The sequence below is a fragment of the Falco biarmicus genome, chromosome 7, assembly GCF_023638135.1.
Source record: "Falco biarmicus isolate bFalBia1 chromosome 7, bFalBia1.pri, whole genome shotgun sequence".
Taxonomy (NCBI): Eukaryota; Metazoa; Chordata; class Aves; order Falconiformes; family Falconidae; genus Falco; species Falco biarmicus.
This window is the reverse complement of record NC_079294.1, coordinates 50,474,963-50,502,858: the sequence shown is the minus strand read 5'-3', so window position 1 is coordinate 50,502,858 and position 27,896 is coordinate 50,474,963. Positions and strand designations below refer to the sequence as shown.

The window sequence follows — 27,896 nt, the reverse complement described above, 5'->3', positions numbered from 1 at the left end:
TGTCCTATCGAAGTGTGTGTGTAGCCAGGAGTAGAAGAGATTTCATTCAAGGGCCTGTACTTCAAATTGTAGGACCAACCTGCTTCTTGCATAGAGGAATGTATGGCATAGGTGCTGTCTGGCTGTTCCTGCTGTTGTCTTTCATCCATCTTTATAGAAAAAGGGAGGAAGACAAAAGAAAGGCACAAGCAGAAAAGCGTCTTGCATTACACTGGGTTCTCTCTGTCTTGGCATGATCCCTCTTTTATGTGACACTGCTGTGGAACATAGATCTGACAGCATTATTTAGCTCAGCTTTTTCCACAAAAAACTGTTTTCTCTGTTTGAAGGCTGAAATATGGTGAACAGCAATACTGAAATTCTCTCTATGGAGTGACTACCTCTTGCAGAAGTAGCACAAAGTAATTCCTTGAATTCACATTCTCTTCTTCACTAAGACACTCCCATTCAGCCTGCTTCTGTCAGCTCTCAATACCAAACAGCAGTACCCATCCCCGTTTTTTTTCTTCTGGATTTGACTTATTTCAAGATGTTGGATGCCCGCTGGGAAATGGAGAAAACATTCTGGAAACTGCAAAACCATCTTTCTTCCTAGACTGTTACAACTTAAAGGACTCCACGATTCTAGAAGAATCACACAGGAAAAACCATCAGGCAGAACAGTGAAGTATCCCAGGTGCTAATAAGTAAAAAGAAAGAAAATTTTCTGTAGAAATTTATATTAAAAGCCAAACATCAAATGGCCAAACATTGTGCTAAAACCAAATATATACGCAATTTGCTTTCAAAAAAATCTGTCTGATATATAGGAAGGGCACAAAAACCATTTGGTGCTAAAGGATTTATCGCGTGAACAAGAAATACTCCGTACTCCCTAAAATACCTTTTCTTGGATGTATCTGACCCACCGAAGTCAGCCTTCAGCCAGCAGTGGAAGATAACCAGAAGCCATTTTGTCACCGGCATCCTGCGGACTCAGCCCCGTGAGACTAGAGGTGTCTTTCACAAAGGAAAACAAGTGGGTCAGTGATGGTGCAGAATGTCCCTGGAGATGCATCTTATCTGAATTTGTGACGAGACAAAGCTGCCATCATTTGTCTGCCAGCACTTCATCTGCTTGTCACTGCACCTCCCAGCACTGACCCCAGAAGCCCCCGCCACAGTCCTCTGGGAGCAAATGCGTGGCCAGCATGTGTGAGGCAGCCACACGTGCCGTGGGGCAGAGGGTGAAGCTGCCCTTTGTACCATGATGTCAGTCTGCAGCCCTAGCTGCTTGTCGGGGCTCTGCAATGAAAAATGACCACGCTGGTCCAGCAAGGGTAAAAGGGATTAACAAGATGCCAGGTGTAAATAATCTACACGAAGCAACAGACCACTTTGGGCATACTGAACATACTTTACACAACTGAACTGGGGGAGCTCCTCTAGACACGTCTCAGCCATGTCCTCCAGCATATTCCTTCCCACCAGCCTAGCTACTTCTGCCTGTGGTCTCTCCAAGGCATGCCAGATGCCATCACAATCAGCAACAGGGAGAAAAATGCCAGGATTATGGTTGCTCGTGCAGTTTGGAGGGTAACTTCTGCAACCAGCATACCAAGCCATTCTGTCACAGTTCAGCAAAGCAATGGCAGTTGCAGCCAAATTGGTCAATTAAAGGCTGGTAATCTTTGCTGCCTGAGCCCGCTGATGAGTTCTGGTTGTGTTGGTGCCTAAACCCTTGATATTATCTATAGATTATAGCTTGAAGAATCTAGCATCGCTGGGCTTGGCCACCACTGCCAGCTTGACCTCACTACTGCCACCGTTGCACTTAAGATCAAGTTAAAAATAAAATTCCATCATCCAGCTAAGATCAATATTTAAAAGGATGACGAAAAACACGAAAAGAGAAATCCTCCCAAAAGAATCGGCAACCAAGACCTGAGCCTGGTTAAGCGCAGTGCTGTGACAGAAGGCCGACAAGAAGCCCTTCCACTGTTCCCAGTGTGGGCTGCGGTCACATAAAGGCTCTGCGTCAGGGATCGGCGCACGGGGTGTTCATGCTGTGCCCCGGGAAGGGTGGCTAGGGCTCCGTTACCCACCGATGCCACAGCGCCGGCCCGGAGTGCAGCCCCTCAGGGCGACTCCGCCCCCGCCGCCTTCGTCACCAGCCTTCGCAAGTATCGCGAGAATCGGCGACTGCCCTCTGCCGGCAGCTTCCGCCCTCTCCCCAAAGCCTCGCGAGAGCTCATGCCCTTTCCTCCGCTGTGCCGCGGCGGGAGGCCCGGGCGGGGCGGCTCCTACTCTCGCGAGACTGCGCCCGACGCCCGGCGCAGTCTCGCGAGAGTTGGGGTCGCCCCGCCCGGGCAAGCTCCCCCCGGCCCCCCGCTCCCCTCCCCGCAGAGCTAATATGGTCGCCAGCGATGGACCCTGTCAGGCCAGGTCAGTGGGAGCGGGCCCGCCGCCGTGCGCGGGGCTGCCTCCGCCCTCAGGACGTGCCGCTGCCCGCCTCGGCGGGACCACCGCGGCCCCGGGCCGGCGCTTCGTCCCCTCCGCCGCGGCACGGCGGCGGAGCGGGCACGGCGCTGAGGCGGCGCGCGGCGGCCCCCCGCTCCCGCCGCGGCCCTTTGTGTGGGGGCGCTGCCCCGGGGCCGCGACTGGCGGCGGGCGCCCACCCCCCCCCCACCCCCCCCCCACCCCCCCCCCCCCGCCCTCGACCGCCCTTGGGGCACCCGCCGCCCCCCGGCCGGACCCGTTACCGCCCCCGGCGGCGGCCGCCCCCGCCGCGGGAGGCGCTTTGTTCTCGGCGGCGGGGCCAGCCCGTCTCGCCGGGCCTCCCGTTATTTCTGACGACCATTTTTGTCCCTCGTCGGGCTCCCTCCGCCGCAAACGCTGCGGCGGGGGAGGGGTGCGCTGCGCGCCCGGGGGGCTGCGGGCGGTGCTCGCCGTGCTGGGGGGCTGTGTAACCGCTCGGGTGTGCGAGGGGCGCAGGTTCGCTGGGTTGGCGGTGGTGCCGCCGGTGCTGTGCCAGGAAAGTGTAGCTGTAGTATGTTAAGATCAAAGCAAACGGCAGACAAAGGGTAAGCGTTGTGCTGCAGAGCCAGCGTTTGGTGTTTGCACTCGGCGATGGCGGAGCCGACACCGGTCTCCCCGCTGCCTGTCATCTGTATCCCTTAAACTTCTAACGATCTGCAGTTCTTTAGGCCTGAAGGGGGTATATCACTGGCACTGCCCCTTCAGTTTGCTGGCAACTGAATTAAAACGTTCTCTTTGTAAAATGCAGCTTCTCTTCTGAAGAAGCTTGTTATTTTCTCTGCCTAATAGCTGTTATGAGGTTTGGTTTTGTCTCTTGCTTCTCATTAGCCTGGCACTTAATGCTTTGTGTTTTCTACTATATTAAAATCTGTATCTCTTATCTGAGTTGGTGAGGTGCATTTATCCTGTTTTGTAGATGGTAAACTGAGACAATAAAGGTCAAACGTATTCAGGCGTGCGACTGTGCTGATTACTTGCATGACCTGTATATACCTAGCGTTACAGATACTTTCAAAATTCATCTTAGTCACACATCTACATCGTGAGGTGTCTCAATCCATTTAGAAACCTTTCCACATTGCAGTTTACTTATGGTCCTAGAGGAACATTATTTTTTGGTAAAATCAGAAGTAGGAAGCTGTTCTTACAGGTCCTCTATCAGTGCTCAAATCTTCCATTCTTTTATGGCTGTAACTTTTTTTTTTTTTTTCCCTCCCCCTTCCCCAGGAAGCCCTTACCAGCCCCTAATTGAAGCATTAGGAAACTATCCGCAAAAGAAGTTCTACAATGTCTCGAAGCTTGGAGGCACCAAGTATGGTAATGATACTTTTTAGTGGTTTTGTTGCTGCTGGATGGTACCAGCAGTAAATGTGAATATTACAAGTATTTGCATAGTACAATAAGTATTTACAGTATTACAATATTTATAAGGAAGTAAAATATTATGAGATGCAATCGTGAATATGTTCATTCTTAATATATGTTTGGAAGCATATAACTTTCCAATCTGTTATTGCTTTCTGAAGTCAATAGGGAGTGATACTTGTAGCTTTTTTTTCAGTAAGGGAGAAAGTATAGGTGTTGCTGGGGTTTTCAGCAATACTCCAAATCGGAATAATTTTTCTTTTGGAAAAAATGAAGTGGCAGAGAGCTCCTTCAAAAATATATAGCGTTTTTACTATAATTTTGAACTGCTTATTGATGTTCTAGTTTCACCTTACCCGGCAACTTCAGAGAGTGGGTAAATGTTTTACTAGAACATAGCTTCTGCTGCAGCTGCTGCAGAAAGATGAGGTTTTATGGTGTTCATACAATTGCTTAATTTCAGCATGCCATTAGTGTGGAATATAACGCCAAGTGGTATGTACCAAAAATATGTTTATGGGGTACCTGTGTCTGGTTGCCTTGTAGAAAATAAGAAGTATGTGCATATGTGATGGGGGAGCGGGATACATGCAGATAGAGAGTAATAGATCAGTGTCAGCTGGAATACACTTTACTCTTGCAGATAATCAAAACATACTTTCATTGTTCTCTCCCTTTGCTTTCACATTAAATTCCTAAAATACTTATCCGTGGTACACATTAAGGGTACTCAGGATTTATTTTTTTTTTCTTCAGTTTTCCAAGGTCTGAATTACTGCCCTATATTCACAGAATTAATGAATTCGCTAGAAAATAACCAGTAGGTGTTTCACTTTAAACCTATATTTGATAGCAGTAATTACTTCCCTGTTGTTTGAAGGGAAGAGAGAGGGGAGGTAGCGCACAGTGGCTGCTGAGACTTTTGTGCGACAGCTGTGTGCTCTTACAAATTTCTGCTACTTGTAATAATGAAGTTAACCTTTCAGGTAAGCGCGCGAGAAGGAGGTAGAATGTTTCTGGTTGTGCCTTTGTCCAGGAAGAAGCAGTAGTCTGGTAGTAACAAAACCAGTCAGTACTACAGCAGTTTTTTGAAAAGCCTCATGACAGGAGTGGAAATAAACAGAAGGTACTTCCTGCTAAGATGTGCCACACAGCTTGGAGCAGCAGCAGATATTCCTGAAGACGTTTGGAGGAGTCTAAATAGACTAGACTAAGAGCATATCTGTCTTGTAATAGAAAATTCTGTGCAGGAGTTGGAAGGCTTATATTAACTACATATTAGCAAGATACTAAATAAAATTTAGGCACAGTGTGACAGCACTGATAGCAAATCTGGCATCTGGAATTGCTCATTGCATTTGTTGCTAGAACAATTTTGGGTTTTACCTGTTTGCCCTCTGCCTTGGGGCTTCTGACTGTAATCTGACAATAAGTGTCTGTTTAAATTAATCAGATTACTAATGTAAATGTTAATTGATTTATTTGCCAATTTTCTAGGGAGAATCTGATTTTCTAGTGTTTAAAATAGTATTAAGTTATGGCGGAAACGGTAGCCAGAAAGAGCTCAGAATGATTTAGGGCAGAGGGGGCATCTGGAGATCTAGTCCAGCCCCTTGCTGGGGCTGGAGCTAACTTGGGAGAGCCTTTCATGACTGAGCTCTGCAAATCTGCAAGGGTGGAGACTCACTCCATTGCCTCTCCTGGTCTTGTGTTTAACCACCCTCCCTGTGAACCTCTTTTTCCTTGCATCCAGTCACAGTGTCCCTTCCTGCACCTTGTGACATTTTTTGTCCTTTCACTGTGCACTTCTGAGGAGTCAGGCATCACCTTCTCTGTTCATATAGGAACATAATAGTTCCTATTAGGTTGTGGATGACTACAGTTAGCTCACATAGCTTTCTCTTCTCAGGGTGAGTAAACCCAGGTCTCTTAGCTGCTCCTGTGTGTCAGGTACAGCAGCCCCATAACAGTCTTAGAAGGCCCTTCACCAAATGTGATCTCGTTTCTTGAGATTTCCTGTATCCTGGGAGGCCCAAAACCACACACAGTATTGCAGATGTGAGCCTGCCTGGTGCCTAATAGAAGTAATCACTTCTCCAGAGCTGCTGGCTGCCAAGCAACCCGTTGGACGTTAGATTTATCACTGCAAGGATGCACTGTGTATTATTTGAAATCCAAGCAAAACCATCTTCTGGTAACTTGGCTTTTAAGTAATGTGAGTGGTGGCATTGCAGCTGATTAGACTTGGTTTTGATTACTTTATTATTTTGAGTGACTTGTCTAACTAGACAATGGATAATATCTGAGAAAGGCACACGATGAGAACAGTTAGAAAATCCTATACTAATAGCTTGCAGACAAACCTCTGGATTAGTTTGAGACCACCAAATATAATTTTTTTGTTAAAGCCTGAACTTAATTGTTTCACCTTTTTCCAGCTAACTTTTTTATATTCCTTTCTGTTCTCAAAGTCGTTTGCCTGCTTGCATGGTGATGAAAATAAAGGGATTTGGGGAGAAATGCAAATTAATCTTGATTGTTTGTTTGCAGTGAATAGTGACATCTGCTTTTTTTTCTTCCTCCCACTCAATTACCATTTCCAGTTCCCTACATTTTTTTGTGGCAGAAAGCTACTCCTAGTCAATACCTTAACCAAGATCAGTAACAAACTAACTAAAGCTGTATTTAGTGAAATGTCATTCTTTATATTTTATGAAATGTGTTTAATTTTAGGGCACGCGGCAGAATAATTTCTGGTCTTCATACTACTGTTTATTAAAAAAAATAATATCTTTTTGCTTTTGGCTTGATATCTCAAGTAATGAAATGGTAAAATGTAGTTAGCAACAACAATTAGAATAGTCAAAAATATTTCTTTCATCCACTCTGATCAGTAATCCCAGCTCTAGATTCCTTGCATCTCTCCTGCCAGCACAGCATACCTTCTTAAATGTCACTGTCTTAACACAGTGCGGTCAAGCCATTGGTATCTTCCATTCAAATCCCATATGATAACTCATCTTCTGCAAAGTATATGTTATGCAACATACTGCTCCATATTGTGTAATGAAGATAAAACCCAAAGGCAGCTGGAAAAGCAGGCTCCTGTAGCTCTCATCCTTCCGATCCCTAGCAAAGTGGAATTCTTCAGAATGTGAGATTGTAGTTTTAAACAAACTATGTAAGCTGCAGGTGTCACTAATTAAATCGATTACTTTGCTTTACCCTAGATACTCTGCCTTATTCCATACGAGTGTTGTTTGAATCCAGTATCCGCAACTGTGATGGCTTCTTAGTGAAAGAAACAGATGCTATGAACATCTTAGAGTGGAAAACAAAGCAGAATAATGTTGAAGTGCCCTTCTGTCCTGCCAGAGTTGTTCTTCAAGACTTTACGTAAGTGTGTATGTGCCAAAACCACTGACACAAACTGTGTAAACTCACAGAGTTGTATGTACAAATCTTTGGCTTGAAAATAAATACCACCTAGCCTTTTGATGCTGGAGTGTTTCTCTCTCAGTAGAAACCTGTGCACTGCTTCTGTGGTCAAGTAGATTCCTCATGGTAATTTTGTGTGACACAAGGATAGGAGTTGTTCCGTAGGGTACCCTGGGTTTAGCGCAGGTTGGCGAGGCTGAAGCTGTTGGCCTACAAGGAACACTTTACAGGATAAGAGCCAAAACACAAATGGAAGTGGTGACATTTTGGTGTAGCCAGATGGCTGACAGTTCGTTGAAATATGTAGAATTCTTGCTTGAGATGACTGAAGATTAAATATTGCTTACTCCACAAGTGTAATCCAGTTGGATCCATGAATAATACATTATCTTTAAAAATAAGTCTCTTCAGATACTAACTTTCTTTGCGATTTGAGTGTGGCATAGCTAAAAGGGCAGTCCTTCAGCAATTTGCAAATATTAAATTTAAGCTGCTTTGCTGATTTGTGAACTATATATTTACTGAGTGAGATAATTAAAAAAAGGAATTGTGATACTACTAAGGAAAATTAGGTAACTCCTGCTTAGCAAGCAAAGTCAGAAGATTTATATAGTACTGTGTTACATAAACGTTGCCCTCTCAGTTTTGTACTTCAGGTACTCTTACCTATATAAGAGCAGCAGGAACACTTGCAAAATGCTGTGAGCTTCAGAAATGACGGGCTCTAAGAAGAGTAATAATATGTGCTGAAATGTTAACATGTATAGCAGGAGCATTGTTTGCATAGCAAGATTCTGTCTTAAAGGTAATGAGTATCTAAAAATTAGTTTTGTAATAAAGTACACCATCACAATTCAGAAGCATTGCAAGATGAAAGAGAAATATGATTCTCTTCTCTGAGATGTTCCCATATTCTTGTTTGGTATGGTATCTTCAGACAAACTGTTGCTTGTTTGTTGTGAATGACTAGAGACTCCATTAGCTTTTAAAAATGTTTCAAGTTCTTTAAAACTTAGGGAATAGAGTGGTGTAGGTTTATTATGTGACACAAACTTCGGTAGATTTAGGCAAAGTTAAAAAGAAGCCTGTATGTTTTATTAAGTTGATGTCTTTATACTAGTTGATGTTATTATACTATTTTGTTTTTCCATTTGTTAGTGGAATTCCAGCAATGGTGGATTTTGCTGCCATGAGGGAAGCTGTGAGAAGCGCTGGAGGAGATCCTGTGAAAGTCAATCCTGCCTGCCCAACTGATCTCACTGTTGACCATTCTCTGCAGATTGATTTCAGCAAATGGTAACGCACCTCAGGGTTTGGAGGTTTTTTGAATGAGCCATACATTTTTGTCTGATACTGAGGTATGGATTCATTCTGGTCTTGGTACTGTCCAATGAAGTAATTTGTCATGTGTGGATCCCCAAAAGTAGACCTGATGGTATCTGAAAGGAGGCTGGATAAAAATGGGTAAAATAACACTCCTGAAGGAGAGAAGGAATGGTTGTGAGGGGTTATGGATGAAGCTGACAGCCAACCCAAATTCTGGGCAAGAGATTGCCGAAATAACTGGATCTGTCATGGTTTCCAGAAAATAATATGTCTGAAGAGAATAAGGCAGAGGGAGTTTGTAATTTTGCTTTGCCCTGGTTTTACTGTTAAACAAATCTTTTTTTTTAATGTGACTGCCTTGTCACAGCTCCAGAGAAATTGTTTGCAATACAAATACTGGACGTATGAAAGACTGTCATTTCAGCCCATAGTTTATGACTGGGTTTTGGTTGGTTGTTTTTTTGGTTTGTTTTTTTTTTTTTTTTTTAATGGGCCTGGATTTTACAACAGATTAAAAAAGGCTGCATATATTTGCAGAGAGAGAAGTGTACTTGTAGGAGACTGGAAAAGTATTGGAACTGGAAAACTAACAGCGTGGTTTTCCTTTTCTGACAGGCAGTAATGTGATGAAAACAGCCTGGGGCTGCTTTTTGTTAGAAACATAATACTGCAGAACAGGAAAAAAATTCTGTTTTGTTCAGCGCTTGCTGAAGTAAATGCTAAGTAAATAATATAGCTTCTCTCCACTGTGGAGCCTTTCAGACTCACGCATAATTGTGTCAATTGCTCAAGCTTTTTGGGAATTTTAAAAGTTCATGGGGGAAAAGCCTGTGGTCAAATATATATGGGTGTATGAGTCATTTCTGTAGACCTTCCAAATCCATGCAGGATTTCAGTTTGGTTAGTATTAGGAGACTGAAGAGCAAGAAGCTAAAGATCATTTGTTGTGCTGCATATGTGTGGTTTCACTCTATGCTCCATGCATTTTTATGTCTGGAGGGACAGCTGATTGGATTGCAATTAGGCTAGCCTAAAATTATCAGAAAGACCAAGTGCTGGCCAGAGGTCTCAACATGCTGCTTTGTAATGATAAATCCAGCTTCTGTAGTTTCACTTTTGGAAAGCTTACAGGATCTCAGCAGCTGCTGGCATGTGATAAGAAACCTTTTGCTACGGGATGGTTTGTGCTGCTTTTATATAGCTTCCATCTCCTGCTGATCAGTGGCTCCTGGGTGAAGTTGGGCTTTAGATAAGGTATTCTCTGAGGCCATGCAGTATCCTGCAATTGGATAACCAAGTATCTTTCTGTGTTACTAAAGCAGAAGAAAGCAGTGGCTTTAATTACAAATCCATGATTTGGTAAATATGGAGAGGTAAAATTAAATAATTTTTCACAACAAGCTTTCTTTGCTTTCATGTGAAGACTGAATATTGTACAGAGGGCAGCATGCTATATGGACTTTATTTTTTACAAAATGTATCCCCCAACCTTTCTGTCTTTTGACTGACATTAATAGTGTATAAAATGTGTCAGTGCCTTTGAGAATTTGTTAGAAGCCTAAATAAATAGTAATGTTATGCTCCTTTCCTTGAGAAAACTGTAATCATTTGTGGATTTAACAGAACATGTACAGCACTGTCTTAAAACAAATAAACAAAAAACAACAACAACAACAAAAACCAACAAAAAACCCCATGTTCAGCAAGTCCACCACCTGGATGAGGTCTACCCGTGCCTTTGAAGTTTAAACCCCTTTAAGTTTAGGCTTTGCAACGTTTCTAGTCTGTTGTGATCAAACTGAAGGAGTCATTGGTCTGGTGTTAATCTTTCAGACAATCCAGTTCTGTTCACTTGTTACCACACTACATTAGTTAACTAAGCTTATCCAGTGGTAGTCTGCTTTGCAACAGGGTTGTAGTAAAACAACTTTTTATTTTATTTTATATATATCTAAAATAATATTTATATTTTATAATAGATTTAAAGGATTGCAAAAAATAAGGGGAAAAAAGAGCAAAATTCCTAATGTCAAAATTATTCTTCTGTTTAATGTTGCAGTGCAATACAGAATGCTCCAAATCCTGGAGGTGGTGATTCACAGAAGCCGATGGCAAAGCTTTCTCCGCTTAAGGCACAGCCTCGGAAGCTACCGTGCAGGGGTCAGACTGGCTGCAAGGGGCCGTGTAGCGCTGGAGATTCAAGTCGCAACTCAGGACAGTTCTCTGCGCAGATTGAGAACACACCTATCCTCTGTCCTTTCCACCTTCAGCCGGTGCCTGAGTATGAAAGCTTCCTTTTTTCAATTATTTGTACCCTTCTGTGTTGTTAAGTGCTGCCTATGATGATTCAGAGATGTGAATTTTTTTTCAAACATCCTTCTGTACTCGGCTTCACACGTGCCATAGACAGGTCTCAGCATCTAGAAGGTCTGATATAGCAGATTTGAATTAGTCTACAAGGGATTTATTTTTATTGCAGGAAGGGCTTTACTAAACAATGGCCAACTGTGTGACTCATGGCAGTGATTTTTAAATGAAACTTTGAGGCTTCCCTTATTTATTTACAAGGACAACAAAGCATAGGAGCAATCCTCTGTATATTACAAAGTAGACCTCCATGAATAAATCAATGAGGCATTGATTTATTTCTAAAAGTAAGTTTTATTTTTTCTGTGAGAACTTTTCAAGTTTCTGGTTCTTAGAGAAGAACTAAGAATTAATCTATACATCATCCCCCAGCTTCTGCGGAATCTCACAGTCCGTCTGTCATAGAGTTGAAATTCAATGAATTTCCTGCCTGTGTGTAATGGCCGAGGGGAACCTCATCTATCTGCCTTTTCCAGATTTTCAGTATTATTAACAGATCATTGCGTACCATTCCATCTATGACAATTATGTGTACTCATCCTCCTCTTTCAGCTGCCACCTCTTTTGTCTGGTAGACTGTTCAGATCCTTATCTTCCTGTGCCAGACAGGTGTAGAATTTAAAAGCTGATCGAATCTATATCCCGCAGTGATATGATGCTGATTGTCTTGGTAGTTTTATAGATAGGCAAATATTCCTGCTTGGTACAGGTGTAGAAATGCAGAATTAAGTGATGCTTTCAGCAATATTGATATTACTGGTTGCAAAACAGCAGCGGTTTTTATTAAGCTGTGGCGTGAGTGATGACTGTCCCTTGGAGCTCTGCAGAGCAGTGTAGCTGCTACCCTTGTGACACTGCAGAGAAGAAAGGGAAGGGTCGTGATGTAAATACACCTCTAGGAAATCGAGGACTTCCTTCCTGGTACAAAGCAAGTGTGTTCCCTTCCTTGTCCACCTTCTCAAAGGTGTTATCCCTCTTAAATTGGGGGTTATTCCTTTACAATGAGTATTGATATCCTAATAAATAACACTTATTAAGAAGAAGACGGTTCATTTTATGAGGCTGTACTGATGAGTGTGAGGAAAAAATTGTGGCTTGGAGGCAGAAAATACAGAAATGAAGGATAGTTACAATTGCCCTGGTGTTCTACTGAGTTGCTAAAGGGCTAGTACTGAACATGGGGAGTTTTTTTATGTGAACTAGTGAACATCTTGGTTCTTTATTGAATGTTGAGGTGTGCAGCCTGGAAGACTACTGATCAGGGAAAAAAATGCTTCTGTGTATTGTAGTACATGCTTGGAATAGATCTCTTAAAATGAGTATTTTTAAGATTAAATGCTTTAGGCAAACTATACCTAGAATAAACATGTTCTCAAGCACAGCACTGATGAAATCTGTTTACAAAAAGCTTGCTGCAAGGAAGAAATTATATTTATTCTAATAAACCAGTTCAAATTGTGTTGCAGGCTTAAATGAGTCTGTTAACAAACAAGCAAAACAACAACTTTTCTTCTGTAATTTGAAATGAATTCTGACAGTGCTTGTAAACTTGATATCTTCCTAGGCCTGAGACAGTACTGAAAAATCAAGAAATGGAATTTGGCAGAAATAGAGAGAGGCTTCAGTTTTTTAAGGTATGTCTGTGGGCTTTGCCTTGTGCTGTGTTTTGGTTGTTTTAAGAGCTTCCTCCATTTGTCTACCAGTGTTCAAGTTTAGATGTAATCATTTGGAAATGTCAGGCTTTTAAATCTGAGTTTAATATGGGAACAGAAAATCGGCAAATAACATGGTTTGTGACTTTGAATCTAAAAATTGTTAGGCAGCAGAAGTTCTAAATCTAAATTTAGGTGTTACTTAAAGAGGATATTTTTTTTTTGTAATTCTAACTTGAAAAAGTTTACGCTGTTTGGTTCTTGTCAGTGTGAAGGTAGTGGACAAAGCACGCATTTATGAAGCATTAGTCTTTCTAATGCTTTTAATGAGCTCAGGGCCTTAGGTCACCATGAGTTTGTGGATAAAAGGTTCGTTTATCTATACGTCTGTTACGAATCTTACTGGAGTTACAAGTGTTGAGCAGAGGCCAGTGTTGAGACATTGCTGCTCTCAAAGTAGGCAGCAGCACTAGTGAACTTGGGTTTGGTGGAAGTCTTGTGTGGTGAATGCCAGCTTCTTTGTTGCTAGCCAGGGAACTGCAACACTGATATTTGATCCTCATCCACTAATTTCACATGGTTTAGGAATCCAACACAAGGATCTAAAAATCTTTTCGCATAGGTGGACTAGGAGGTTTCTTTCTGAAAGCTGCAAATTAGCTTTTACATTATTAAAGAGGGAAACTGCCAAGCTGAATCTTGTTACAAGTTTCCATGTCAGCTTTTCTCAAATCCCGCATCCTGAGTTTGCGTGTAGCAAGACACTTTTCTAAACTGCATCTTCAGTCTCATCCAGGAGTGTAAAACCTAATCTAAATTTGGCTGTAAATACAAGTGCTTAGGTTCTGTTGTCTAAATAGTGGTCTTAGCTCTGCTTGAAATCAGTGGTGTGAACTGGAGGGTAAGAGGTTTACGCAGCCCAGCTTTTGAAAGGTAGGTATGAATTATTGACTCTGCCTTCAGCAGGAACTGAACAAATGGGTTTGTGGACGATTAAGAATGTATAGGCTCCTAGGGGATCACATACCTCGGTTTGACAAATGAGCAAAAGCCACTTGCGTGAGTGGCAAGTACTGTTTCCCTGCATGTTAGTTTTATCTTTTTAGTTACGTTCTAAGCATGGAATACACCTCTGAAACAATGCACCTGGTTTGTTTTGTTTTCTCGTTTTGGAAAAATTGCAGTGGAGTTCAAAGGTTTTCAAGAATATTTCCATAATTCCACCTGAGACTGGAATGGCGCACCAAGTTAACTTGGAATATTTGTCAAGAGTTGTTTTTGAAGTTAAAGATTTCCTATATCCAGATAGCGTGGTTGGCACAGATTCTCATACAACCATGGTAAATGGCTTGGGTATCTTGGGCTGGGGTAAGTATGCTAAGAGTAACTTCATAGCACTTCAAAAGGCATACTAAAGCATTATTGAGAAATACTTTCTTCCCACTGGATATTTCTAGCTCAAGCATAACAAACTCCATCTTGAATTATTCTTCAGAATGTTTTTTTGGTCTAAAAGTAATCCCGACTAACATTTCTTTCCATCGAGAAACTGCTTTCTGTAATTTAAAGGGAAAATAGCCAAAAAAGCAATTGATATTCAAGTAGGTGCTCTTTGTACATGCAGTATAACATTTGTATGAAGGTTTCTTTTCTCTTGGAAAGTTAATTTTAGATATAAAATATTTTCTGGTTGACTGGGAAGTCTAACTTCAGCAGGAGTCTTGCTTGATTTTATTTTTCACATATGAGTGTTTTAACAGAGAAGGCCTACATTTCTTGCTGTACCCTTGTTGCAGATAGTGATGTGCTTCACTCAGCAGCAGCATGTGTATCATCACGAGCCTTTAGGCTCAATAGGAAGGGTATTGTCAGATTTTAGGACCTCAGCATATTTAGTGTCTTCAATTACTTCAACTGATGAAAAGCAACCTAATATCCTCCTTCCAGGTGTCGGGGGGATTGAAACAGAAGCAGTGATGCTGGGGATGCCGGTTACTCTTACTTTGCCTGAGGTCGTTGGGTGTGAGCTGACAGGCACAGCCAGCCCGCTTGCCACATCCATAGATATTGTTCTCAGCATTACAAAGGTAAGAGTTCAGTGCCTTTCCGAACAAAGGAAAGCTTGTGGCACATTCTGCCAGTGGTGTTTGAGAACAGAAATAAATGCTGGGGGTATTTTTAGTATACCTTTAATCGTGGCACTGCAGATACAAATAATCTCTAACCATTTTTATTTAATAGTCCTCCAGAGTAGTGTGTTTTTCTTTGCCCTCTGTAGTGGTTTGTTTACAGGCCTTCTTTCACTAAAAAATAGTTTTTAAAAAAAAGTATTGTGTGCAGGTTTGGGGGCAGGGCAGAGAAGCCCCATTTTGCATTATTTTCTCCTGCTGACAGATTGTAGGTGGCTTCTCTAGCTCAGACCCTTTTCCTGGATGCCCTTTTTGTTCTGAAGCATTCCTGCCAGGCACGGCCTACCTAGGGTTGTAGCTGGTATAATGCAAGAATGTGTTTTCTGAAGACAGGATTTTGCCAGGGTGGCACAGACCGTCACTGTTGTAATAGGTGAAGAGCACCAAAGAGCTGCGATTGCTTAGAAAATACATCCTTCTTTCTGGCACGATGCCTTAAGAAGTGTGTATCTGTTCTTGCCCAGGAAATCTGGAGAGCTCAGTTGCAGCTGGAGGTGTGGTTGGTTATGTCAACTTCCAGTGTAGATTTTTAGAACCCAGTGGGGCTTGGGTGGTTTTTTGTTTTGAGATGGTTTGGGGTTTTTTGCAGACATGACCCTTTAGGGTTCAACTTTTTGTTTTAAATGTTTGTGATTTGCTAATCACAAACCATTGCAACAAACATTGCTTGCATTGTACCTCTTCCCATAATGAACGTTGTTGTGTGTTCTTTTAAACAGCATCTTAGGCAAGCTGATGTCGCTGGAAAATTTGTTGAGTTCTTTGGGAGTGGCGTTTCGCAGCTGTCTGTAGCAGACCGAACCACAATAGCAAATATGTGTCCCGAATACGGTGCTGTTCTGAGCTTTTTCCCTGTTGATAATGTGACACTGAAGCACTTAAAGCATACAGGTAAAGAGGAAATTACAGTAGATTTGTTGCAGTAGTGTTTTAGATACATGGCAGTATGTTTTTTGCTCAAAAATCTATAGTTCTTAAACAGTGACTTTGTGCAGAGCTCTGATGTGGATGTATAAAAGTCTGCTGTACGGTGACAGGCTGTGTCATGGGATGTACGTGGCTCTTATCCTGTAGAATCTCATACATCTGGGTAACAGCTACCACAGAAATTGTACCATATGTATTTACTGTTTGCTGGTTTTGTGGGATGCTTGGTACATGGTGTTGGAGTCTGAGTGATTTACCTGCTTTGTTGGCACAGTGTTAGCGTGTGGCCGGTTTCATCTCCGTGTGTCCCGTGTGTTTGAGTGAGGCTGTAGGTTTTGTGTGCACAGCACAGGCGTGGGGATACCTGACTCTCATGTGAGGTTTCTGTCCAGTCTGGTTCATTTGTCTAATACCCCATTTGCTAACATGGATTTTTCACCATCCAAAGTCCTTGTTTTTGAAAGCATATGTAAACCTTTAAAAGAAAAGTGTTAAGAAAATGCCCATATATATTTTGAAAAGCATATGCAAGGTAAGTCATCTCAAGAGGAAATTAATTCATTAACCACCTGTAGATTCCCTACAAAATCTAAAATGATGACTAGAAATAAGTGAAACCACAAAACAAATCACAATGTTTCTGATTTTTTTCACAATGATTGTTTTTTCTCTTTGAGAGCGTTGTTGCACTGTCACTTCAGGCTAAGCTAGGAGGATGTAAATTCCTTATCAAACTACTGCAGACAGAGAAAGCTGCAGGGTGACATATCATAAAAAACCCATTCACATTAGTAAGCCTTTCTAAAACTGAAACCTGTCACTTTTATTTCGAAGTTAAACATTTTTAGTTGAATAGCAAACATGTTTTGTCTGGTCAGTGCAGAGCAAACGAAACATTTTCTAACAGTAGCCAGTAATGCTGCCTGTTGTCAGCTAAGCACATGATCTGTATTAAACAAGTAATCTTAACACAGAAAAAGTTTATGAACTTTAGGAACAAACCTGTAAATTTAATTAGTTACAGCTGCTAGAGTTGGAGCAGCTTACTTTGTTCCTTGGTATAAAAAGGAAAGTTAAACTAACTTTAAAACTATTTTAATTTGTGTATCATTTGTGTCTGGCTCCTGGAGTGTGGGGGATGGAAGTGGTGTGCCTTGAAAATAGTACTTTGGATGACATGCTTATAACTGTCTTTAATTTCTGACAGTTATATGCTTTGTTTTATTTATTTTTTTGAGATGTGATTTTTCTCATGTTTGAAATAATCTCCCTAAGGTTTTGACAAGGCCAAGCTTGAGGTCATGGAAGCATATCTTAAAGCTGTGAAGTTATATAGAAATGATGAGAGTTCTTCCAGAGAACCTGAGTATTCCCAGGTATGCTTGAAATTATTTGTTTCTGAACGCTTGATTCTTGTAACAAATAACTGCTGCTGATTTAACAATTTTGGCTCCCACTGTAATTTTCATTGCTTTAATAAAACTTGCATTTATTAACTCAGAATTTTGAGAAGCAGAGTATGCTTGCAAAATACAGAGGGGGTGGGGGAAAGAAGGGAAGTACAATAATGTTCGTGTCCACTAACAGATACCAAATTCCTGTCCATCCCGAGGGATCTGGTAAGTCTTACAGATGGTAGAAAATTTATTCCTTTGATTATTTTTTTTTATGTTTTAACGTTATCCCTAAGATGACTGCCTTTTACAGTGGGCACTCTTGAGAATGGAAGCCTAGAGGTCTAATGTCTCAGAACATTCAGATTTTCAACAAAAGTAGTCCTGGATGTCTCAAGGGCATATTCAGTGGAATGCTGGGCTAGGATTGACAATGCACACTTTTTCTCTGTTTCTTCTCTTTTTAGGTAGTGCAAATTAGTTTAAGTTCTATAATTCCATATGTCAGTGGCCCCAAGAGGTCCCAAGATAGAGTGGCTGTTAATAACATGAAGAGTGACTTCCAAGCCTGCTTAAATGAAAAGGTTTGTACAACTGATGTGCTTTTTCAAAAGGTACTTCCTGTAATCTACATTAATACATTTTATGTTACTTCATCTTTGCATACCTGCTGAGCCCTCCTTACTATACAAAGAGTTTACCCAGCAATACTCTTCTTGCTTGACAAATGTCTGAAGGGTAGTAGCTGGTAAATCATAGGTGTGTTTGTCAGGAACATGAACTTGCCAAAATTCTTAATTACCTGGTTTAGATTGCTAGGGAGGAAAACACTGAAAGTATTAAAGAGTTTGGGGAAACATTGTCTCATTTTCAGAGTTTTTTTAAGCAGCTGTGTTTTACTTAATTTCCTAAACAGAGTTACACATAAGACAATAAAACTCATCATATCTTAAAGGACATGCAGAAAGACTTCCAACACTTACAACTAATCAGTGTTTTGGGTCCTTCACTTAGCAAATGATTTTTGCTTGCGGTTTAACTGGACTTCACAGAGGAAATGTTTTTACTCTGAAGGTGATGTTTTCTGTTAGGAATATGTGTAGGTATCTAAAAATGCAGCTAAAGAGGAATGCATCTTCATTTCTAGTGTTTATCATTAAAGTTGAAGACTGGCAGCAGTATTACAACATACACACTAAAAAATTTTTTCTGTTTGTTTTAGCATTTCTGGCTTGTAACGAGCCATATAATACTGAGCAAGCAGTTGTGTGGGAAGAGAAATCATAGCTGGTTGTGGATCAGAGGGTGATTGAGGCTGAAGGGGACCTGTGGAGGATGACTGAGTGCTGAAGAGATGGGGGGGGGTGAAATGTTAATTGACCTAGTCTGCTGTTAGTTATCATCCTTTTCCAATGGAAATCTTGGGTGTGCTTCTAATTCAGAAACAAAGTATTGTAGTATTGTATAGAATGAGACATGTAAGGGATTGTTCTTCCATATATAGCAGGAAATGAGTGTGGGATCAACCATCCTTTGGCTGGCACTGTTCACAATTATTGTATAGTTAAAGCAGTTGTGAAGAAAGAAGGATGAGACCGCTGTATATATGGAGGGAGGCATCATCTGAGGCTGCTTTTAAAACCTGTTTAAGGGTTCCTAATGGGACAGCTGAGTATTATTTTAAGATGAGGGTTCACTTGGTCTTGCTGTAATATTGTACTTTCTGTACTGTAATAACTGCTAATGTGTATTTTTGTCATCTAGTCTGGTGTTAAAGGGTTTCAGATTGCGGCTGAGAAACAGAATGACATTGTACCTGTCCAGTATGAAGGAAATGAATACAAGCTATCTCACGGCTGCGTTGTCATTGCTGCGGTGATCAGCTGTACGAATAACTGTAACCCATCTGTCATGCTTGCTGCAGGTATGTTGTGGCTAGTGGCAACTAACTTGATCCTGATGGTGTTCCCGTGCTCACACAGCCTTTACCTTCACTCCCATATGTTCTCTGCAGTGACTTGACCTAGAGGTTTGAAACTGTAAACTTTTAGCCTTAAACGTATTGTCTGTTCTGGAGGCTATAGAATGAAAGTTACTGTTCAATAATACAATCTCAGAATCTGTGTCATAAAGCAGCATTAGTGATGATGATTACAAAATATAACCGTTTGGTAGTGTTCCAACAGGTAACCAGTTCTAGGGCTCTTTTCAGATGGGCCCGTGTAGCAGCACAGTTGAGGCAGGAGGTGGCCTTTACCTTTGACTCCATCCTGGATGGCGGTTGCTTAACCTATAGTTAGCTGCAGGTCCTGGAAAGAAAACCCGTGTTGCTGAAGAGTGGTTCTGTGCTTCAAGACAGGAGCCACGGAGTATGTGCAGTGCCCCCGCAGCTCCAGCGGCTCTCCCAGAGCAGCTAATCCTGTCAGAGCTCGCTTTCTTTTGAGGCCCGCCATGGCCAAGGCGAGCCTCCTTTTGAGGCTGCGTGGCCTGTATCAGGAGAAGAAATGGATTTGCACTGTCAGCTAGAACATGGGGAAGATTTTTCTTCCAGAAAAGAAAGGGGGCATCTGTGTTATAGGAAGGGGGAGAAAAACCTGGATGTTTTTGTTATGAATTAAGAAATTTTGTTCGGGCAAGTAGTTGCTCTACTAATTTAATAAACTGAAGGTCTACTAATCCTCTGAGGGGGGTTTATGCTTAATTTAACTAAGGTAGCATCATGTAGATGTTACTTTAGGGGGTACACAAAACATAAGCTGTTTCTTTTATTTTGTTTTTGTTAGGACTCCTGGCCAAAAAAGCTGTTGAAGCTGGCCTCGTGGTTAAGCCCTACATAAGAACAAGTCTATCGCCTGGCAGCGGCATGGTAACACATTACCTCAGCTCAAGTGGAGTATTGCCATACCTCAGTAAGCTCGGGTAAGTTGTGACTCCTGTTTCATTAATGACTTTAAGAAAGTAGTGCACAGGGGCTTTATACAGCCTGATAAATACGGTTGCTGTTCATCTTGGCTAATTCTTAACTGACTAGATTGTCATTTTAACTGCTTGCTTGGTTGTTTTATACTTCACTTTATTCCCACTTTATGATTTATTGTATGTGTAGATCTCTGCCCCAGATTTTGTCAGTAGCGATCCACTTGATTGTGTCTTACAGGGCAGGATGCACTTGTTCATATATTTTAAAAGTGGAAGCTGGGTGTGAATTTACCAGGACGCTCTGTATTAGTCTTTTCTTAACATTGCTGCTGTTGTGAGTTGTTTAGCATATTCTTGGCTGCTCTGTAGCAGGAACAATTAATTATGTTCATAATTCTGTACCAGTGCTTAGCTGTGCTCTGTGAGGAATGTTACCACCTTTACTTTGCCATTACTTGCGGAACTAACAACATCTTGAGATATTTTGACTTAACGTTTTTGTAAATCGATCAAGGTACCTTGTATCTCCTGGCTTGCATCAGTGAGATGCAGTGTCTGCTTTTCACTTTCTAAAATGTCTAATTGTCAGAGGAGAAAAAAAATCTTAAGTGATTTCTAATAAAAGAAAAAAATTTTGCTAACAAATTGCTTGCAATCTTTTAATGTTACTTGATTGTTTTTTTCCAATGTAGGTTTGAGGTTGTCGGTTATGGGTGTTCAACCTGTGTTGGAAACACTGCTCCCCTGCCAGATGCCATCAGGAATGCGATAAAACAGGTGAAGCTCTAAGGCTTGTTGAGTACAGAAATACAGTTCTCACCCAGTGAAGTGATCAAAAAATACAGTAACCTGTGCAAAATATACTTTATTGTTGGATTGGACTTCACATTATGTTTTTGTAATCTGCCTGTCAGAGGGAGACCATGGGAATTCATTGCTATGTAAAATAAACATAATAGTATTTGTAGCAAATGGATAAGAATTACAGGATAAACACATAGGATTGAATCTTATGGAGGATGCAACATGCAGATTTTGTATTGTAAATGAAGAAGAGTTCTGAAGAGCTGTGGGTTTGAGTGATGTTTTTTTAACCAGCAGCGTCCAAACAGCTGTAGCTGTTTCTCCTGTAAAGCAGAAGAAAAATACAAGAAATAAAAGGCAGGAGACGAGTTGGCTGAAGTGACTGGAGAACGCATCAGAGGATCAGGGGTGAAAAGGAGGAAGGGTAGTGAGAGAGAGCAGAATGCTTTTAAGTTGAAGAGTTAGAGTAAATACTTGAAGTGGAATGCTGTCTTAGTCAATAAAAAATAGCACAAGCTGTTGAAGTACCACAGAGTCATAGAAAAATATCTATGGGTCTGTCTGCCTTTCAGGGGGATATAATTGCCTGTGGAGTGTTGTCTGGAACAAAGAACTTTGAAGGACGCCTCTGCGACTGTGTCCGTGCCAACTACCTTGCTTCTCCACCACTAGTAGTTGCTTATGCTATTGCAGGCACTGTTAGAATAGACTTTGAAACTGAGCCTTTGGGTAAGTATTTCCTTACGTCTTCTCTTTCTGCGTTGGATGCATATGTACAAGAGGTTTCTTCGTATGCATTTCAGCATACAAAAGCAGTATATTTGAAGAGAAAGCACAGTCATAGTTGGTGTTGCCTGTAGCTAAAGCAGAGCTTCCACCTAACTGATGAAATTCTTTACATCTGGCACCATCTCTGAAGACCTGGATACATACAGATTTGTATTCTAATGTAAATAGAAAGGCCAGTATTTTATTCTTCACGGTTACTATTCTGTTCAAAATCTTACTCAGGCACTGGTTTTAATGGCAAAAGTATTTACTTAAGAGATATTTGGCCCACCCGAAGAGAGCTTCACACAGTGGAGGAAGAGTGTGTGATATCATCCATGTTTAAAGAATTGAAAGAAAAAATGGAGGTAAGAATGGTCTTCTGTTCTATATAACTTAAAGATTGCATTTCACTGTAGCTTTATAGTGCCTTCCAGCTGAATATGATGGGTTTGTCAGTTGTTTCCATTACTGTAAAGGATGACTTAACTGAGAAGGATACTTGTATTAAATAGCGATTCTTAAGTAATATCTAATGAGGTAACTTGTAGCATATAATAGAAATGAAAAACAAAATCACCAGTAAGTCTTTGGTTTCATAATGTAAAAAGATCATAAACCAATTTCTTGGTGGTTAATTTTCCTTTGGTAGAAAGGAAACAAACGATGGAATTTACTGGAAGCGCCTGAGTCAACTTTATTTCCCTGGGATTTAAAATCTACCTATATCAGATGTCCTTCCTTCTTCGATAAACTTGTAAGTACATTGGATCTATCTGCCAGATTATACACCTTCCATTTAAGTAAAGTAGATCCAGTAAATCTTCAATGTTTAAGTAACAAATTTGATTGTCACTGACACGTCTCGGTCTTTTAAATGTGTTTTGTATCTCTGGAATGAGTGGAGCCTGTACATTGCTGTGCCTTCACGTATTGCAGCTATGTTTTATGTCTCTAAGGATCTTGGAAGAAAAATGTTTCATTGTTGTTGTTCCCACTGCCCCTTCCCTTTTAGGCCAAAGAACCAGTTTCACCGCAACCGATTGAAAACGCCCACGTCTTGCTCTATTTGGGAGATTCTGTAACTACAGACCACATATCCCCCGCTGGAAGCATTGCAAGGAGTAGTGCCGCCGCCAAGTATCTGACCAACAAGGGGTAAGGACTTGTCATATACGGAGCAGCTCTGATTGTATCGGAGGCTGCTTCACATGCCGAGTAACTGTTCAGCGCTGTTGCTTTCCGTTACGAATGCCTGTCTGCGTAAAGTGGCGATTATAAGTGGATAATCAAAACAGCAAGTGTTACTGGTGTTTATAAGTAATCACCTGCCTTGCAATCGCAGTAATCACATTTCCCACGGTTTCTGTCTAAAGTTACAAGAGCTGAGACGTGTTCCTGATGAATTCATGCTCATAGCTGGCGTTACAGTGACGTCGGCTGCCAGATGCGTGCCAGAGCAAAAATAATGTACTAACATACAAGTCAGGTGACTGGTCCTCTGCTAACGTGAGGTTAGTCACTGTTACTGCCATTGCCCTCATGAAGCGTCACTTAAACACACAAATTCGAAGCTCCAGAAACGTAGTCTTAAAAAATTCAGCCCAGTTTTATAAATGGATGTGATTGATGCTCTGACTTACCTCTGTGCCAGTCGGCACCCTGCAGCAGTAGTGGGTGCCTTTCACCTCTGCTGAAATTCTGAAAAGATGCAGAGCACAATGCAGTGCTGAGCTGTTCAGTGTCACACCTCTGCTGAATGTTTTGGAAATTATATTGTTGTGTTATGTTGCAAAGGTGTATGATTATTGTTATTACAGTATCAGTGATGCATGACAAAATAAATAGCCTGTGGTGGGACTCTTCTTTGTAACTATCACATTCAGCTGAATGAGTAGTGTTATGAGAAAGAAAGTAAGTAGTAAAGGGCCTTTAATCCCAGGTTGGTTGGTTGATTTATGAGTAATGCTCTTATTTTGGTCCAGTGCTTGTTGTTAATAAATATGCTGGTGGGGGTAAGAGGATTAGTGAACAGGCTTGTTTCTGAGAACAGCCTCCCCATAATTCTTCTGTAAGTACCGTACTGCTCCTAGCACTTTATAATGAAGTCATGGAAAACAAATTTGGTACTGCAGCTTTCCTCATGAGTAATCTAGCAATGATTTACACGTTTGTTTGTCATTTATAATACTTCACGTTTGTTGGGTGCATAGTTCTTTATATCTTGCTCTGAAAACTTAGAGATGCCACAATGATTATTATAAAAATAATAATATAATTTTAAACCAGATAATCTTTAAAATAACTGATTCCCTTTTAAATATTCTTTTTATTCTAGACTGACACCTCGTGAATTCAACTCTTACGGAGCTCGAAGAGGTAATGATGCTGTGATGACAAGAGGTACCTTTGCAAATATCAAGCTTCTGAATAAGTTCATAGGAAAGCCAGCTCCAAAAACGATTCACTTCCCATCAGGACAAACGGTAACAATATATTTGTTTACAATAGCTATTCCAAAATCGCGACGCGGATTTAGAACTCACGTATTTCGTTTTGTTATCCCACAGCTAGATGTGTTTGAAGCAGCAGAGTTGTACCAGAAGGAAGGCATCCCTGTAATTATTCTAGCAGGAAAGAAGTATGGACTGGGTAGCTCAAGAGACTGGGCTGCAAAAGGGCCTTTTTTACTGGTACTGCTGGTTTGTTTGGTTTTGGGGTGTGTTTTTTGTTTTCTCTGGAAATATCTGAAAAAACATTGTTTAGTTTTAGGTATGAATCTGTTTCAAAACTGTCCTCGATCTTGAATATATTAACACATTTTGGTTTTAAAGACTTCTCAGTAATTTCCTTGCGTAGAATCTTCGTAGAAGAGAATCACTAGTCAGGATAAATCTGAATTTCCTAATTATGTGATTCACCACCTTAGCCTCCAAATTTTGAGATAAAATGGACGTTTATCTAGTGCTGGCATATGTTTGGTCACCGTGGGGTATTGATACTTAAATAGCCATTGGAGGCTAGTTGCCACCGATACTCAGAACGTGCTCAGTCAGCCTTTTGTTCATGTGGAGTAATGGAAGCAGCTACATGAGGCCTGGGATTTTCTGCCTGCTACCTGCAGCACGGTCACTGTTACAAAAGTCCATTTCGTGCTGGGCAGGCCTGCTCTGGCTCGTTTGTTTTCATCTAGCTGTAAAGCTAGAGATGGTGCCTGTTTGCTTACAGGACTTAGACAAAGCACTCTTTAGTTTGAATTGTGGGATGTTGGACATAATATGTATTTGAAGGTTACTTTTGCATTTCACCCTAGCTATTGTACTGAAATACAGCATCACTTGCATTTTTGCAGGGTGTTAAAGCTGTCCTAGCTGAAAGCTACGAGAAGGTTCATAGAAGTCAGTTGATTGGTATCGGCATAGCTCCACTTCAGTTTCTTCCTGGGGAAAATCCGAGTACATTGGGTCTCACTGGCAGAGAGCAGTTTTCTATATTGTTCCCTCCAGAGCTGTCACCCGGAATGACTTTGGATATCAAGGTATCTTTGCAATTTATTTTCTTTTTTTATTTCTCTGTTGAATGCACTGACGATTGAAAGCATAGCAAGAGAAGTTAATCCTGATGATTGAAAGCAGGAAAGAACAAAACTTAATCCTCTTTGCAAGTAAGCTTCTAGTCTTGCCTGAAGTTTGTCCTGGCTGTTGGGCTTTCCCAAAGACACATACGCATGTTCTTCCTGCGCAACTTTTTATGGAACCTGAAATTCTTCATTGCGCTTTGCGGCGTTGTTTTCTCCCTCGTGGGCACTGTATTAGGGTAGAATCGACTCTGGTCTCTCATTTGGGCTCTTTCAAAGACAGGGGGGTGACCGTTTGAGAGAGGCTCCAGCTTTCCCTTCGGTGTAAAGGAACCGCACGCCCATAGTGACGCTTTGTGCCGTCTTGGGGAAGCGGCTTTTCCTCTGCTGTCAGGGGGTGCGTAGCGTGCTGCTGGCTGGGTCCGAGCTGTGCAGTCACACCAGCCTTCGCTGTGGCCCAGCGGTGTCAGGGATCTGCAGCGGCAGCACCGCGGGTTCCTTGTGCTTGTGTTAACAGAACTGGGGGTTAGAGTGTTAACTGAGAATAAGCAAGGGGAAGTGGAAGCAATCTTAATTGGTCTCTCTCTTTCGCTTTTCTTTTGAAGACGAGCACTGGAAAAGTATTCAGCGTGATTGCCTTGCTTGAAAACAATATGGAGATAACTTTATACAAATATGGTGGAAGTCTAAACTTTGTGGCTCGAAGATTCTTACAATAGCTACTGACTATATGGGTACCTTGCGTAACTGGTAATTCTGAAAATGCCTTGTGTGAACCCAGGAATCTGTACTGTGGAACTGCAAACAGTCCTAGTGTGCTCAAAGTTACTGCGTCCATGGATGTAAAAGATTGTGAATCATTGTAACTGCGACAAGATCCTTCCTGATTTTAAATAATATTCTAATGGTGCTATTAAACATTGCTAAAATCAACGTGTAATGTGGCAGAGAGCTGTAAGTATGGAGGGGATGTTTTATCAGACCATTTTGTAAATAAACTATGCGAAATCTGAAACTGATTGTGCTGAAGATTATTATGTAAGAAGATTTTCTGCAGTTGTTTCCACTCAGTTTTTGCACCTGTAAATCTGTGTACTGCTGTTTGTTGGTTGAAGGGTAGCAGATGGTATGGAATGTTAAAGGCCAAACAGATTTTGATTTCTTTTGTTTGTTTGTTTTAACCCAGAGCTTAAAAAAGATAATCAGTTTTAACTTTCTTGCTTTTTAGGTTGTGGACTGAACAAAAAGCAGTCTACATAAGGCCCATGGTATCCTGGATCACAGATCATGACTTTCGTACCTTTATTATGGCATTATATTTCATCTGGATCCAGATTTAAAACTGGTCACACTTTGAAACACCGTGTGCTTAGCAGTATGGAATACATCTCTGAATTTAAAAAATATATAAATGCTCAGTTATTTTGTTCGTGCAGGTTTAAGCATAGCAGCCCAGCTATTCGGCAAGCTCCTGCCAAGCAGCAGCCTTTGATTCAAGCTTATCATATCTGCTTCACGGGAGGCAGTTTGTCGTTTATGACATCAGTTTTTACTGTGCTGTCAGCGATATCATTAGACAAAGTACCTCCCCTTAGTATTCTAACCCTTAAAAATCTTTTGAAAAGCATTTATTAGGACTGTTTAAATTCCTGTGCTTCAGATAATGACTGATGCCTAATAAGTTATACCTGTCAGATGTTACATAGCTGAGGTAGCCGTGCCGCCGTGTCATGCTGTCTAACTGCTGTTAGTTTGCAGCTCTCCCAAACAAGCATCGCGTTCCCCTGCTGAAGATCCCAGAACCCTGGACAGATCTGCCTCTTACGCCATTGCAACTTCCATAAATGCAATTGTTGGCACTTCGGTAAAAACCCTGTTCCATGTTTGATACTCACAGAAGACGCACAGTTTCTGCGAAAGTGCTTGGTTTACCACTTCACTGAGCATTGGTAGGTCTAATCTGCGCAAGGGAGTCTTCGGCTTCGAGATGCTGTTTCTGTGCTGTATCTTGAAAAGCTTCATAAATACAGTTTATGTAGAGATTAACCTCTTCTGGAGAACAAAACTGCAATAACTTGTCTATAAACTGTCAAGATTTTGCTTTAAGTTTTGCTCTTGGTAAACATTGTCTTAACATCAAAACTGTCAAGACTATATTAGCTTTACTACATGTGCTTTCAGTTTATAATCAGACACTAAGCTGGTTGACTTCCAAGCTAACAGGTGCACCATTCACATCTTAAAGAATGTTTCTGATATTCCTTTTAAAAAAAACAAAACCACAAAAACCCAAAACATCACCAACAACAGAAAACCTTGGCATAATTATATCATTACAATACATTAATTTTTTGACAGTTCAAATGTCAAATAAATTTGACTTAACTGGCTTAACTTTGATACACCTGGTTTTTTAATTTCTTTGGATAAATTTCTCTGAAGTTTGAAATTACGTATAATCTGGTTTTATATTTCTCGAGTTTTGCTGTGCTTTTCTTTTAGTCAAGACAAAAACCATTCCACTGATATGGATGATAAATCAATGCATTTTTGAATACTATATTCAACTGAACACCGAACTGAGCTGTTCTGTGGTACACTTGCGCTGATTTTATCTGAAGTTATTGAGTAGGTCTTATTTCTTGTATAGCAG

The 27,896-nt window shown here is 41.1% G+C and overlaps 1 protein-coding gene across 2 annotated transcripts; it reads left to right on the top strand.

Moving 5' to 3' along the window:
- The first annotated feature begins 2,309 nt into the window (after positions 1-2,309).
- IREB2 (iron responsive element binding protein 2) lies at positions 2,310-27,531 on the top strand. Of its 2 annotated transcripts, XM_056344947.1 has the most exons (22): positions 2,310-2,424; positions 3,745-3,834; positions 7,113-7,278; positions 8,479-8,616; positions 10,706-10,927; positions 12,578-12,647; positions 13,850-14,033; positions 14,613-14,752; positions 15,574-15,745; positions 17,057-17,157; positions 17,643-17,759; positions 18,940-19,099; positions 19,959-20,094; positions 20,787-20,871; positions 21,471-21,627; positions 21,910-22,034; positions 22,319-22,423; positions 22,682-22,824; positions 24,005-24,152; positions 24,237-24,359; positions 25,019-25,204; positions 25,849-27,531. In XM_056344947.1, the coding sequence occupies exons 1-22, from the start codon at positions 2,406-2,408 to the stop codon at positions 25,960-25,962; spliced, it is 2,901 nt and encodes a 966-aa protein (XP_056200922.1). In that variant the 5' UTR covers positions 2,310-2,405; the 3' UTR covers positions 25,963-27,531. The 2 variants fall into 2 exon arrangements, with proteins under 2 accessions (XP_056200922.1, XP_056200923.1); XM_056344948.1 differs by lacking the exons at positions 2,310-2,424; positions 3,745-3,834; positions 7,113-7,278; positions 8,479-8,616; positions 12,578-12,647 and having other exon boundaries at positions 10,803-10,927.
- Positions 27,532-27,896: the final 365 nt, after the last annotated feature.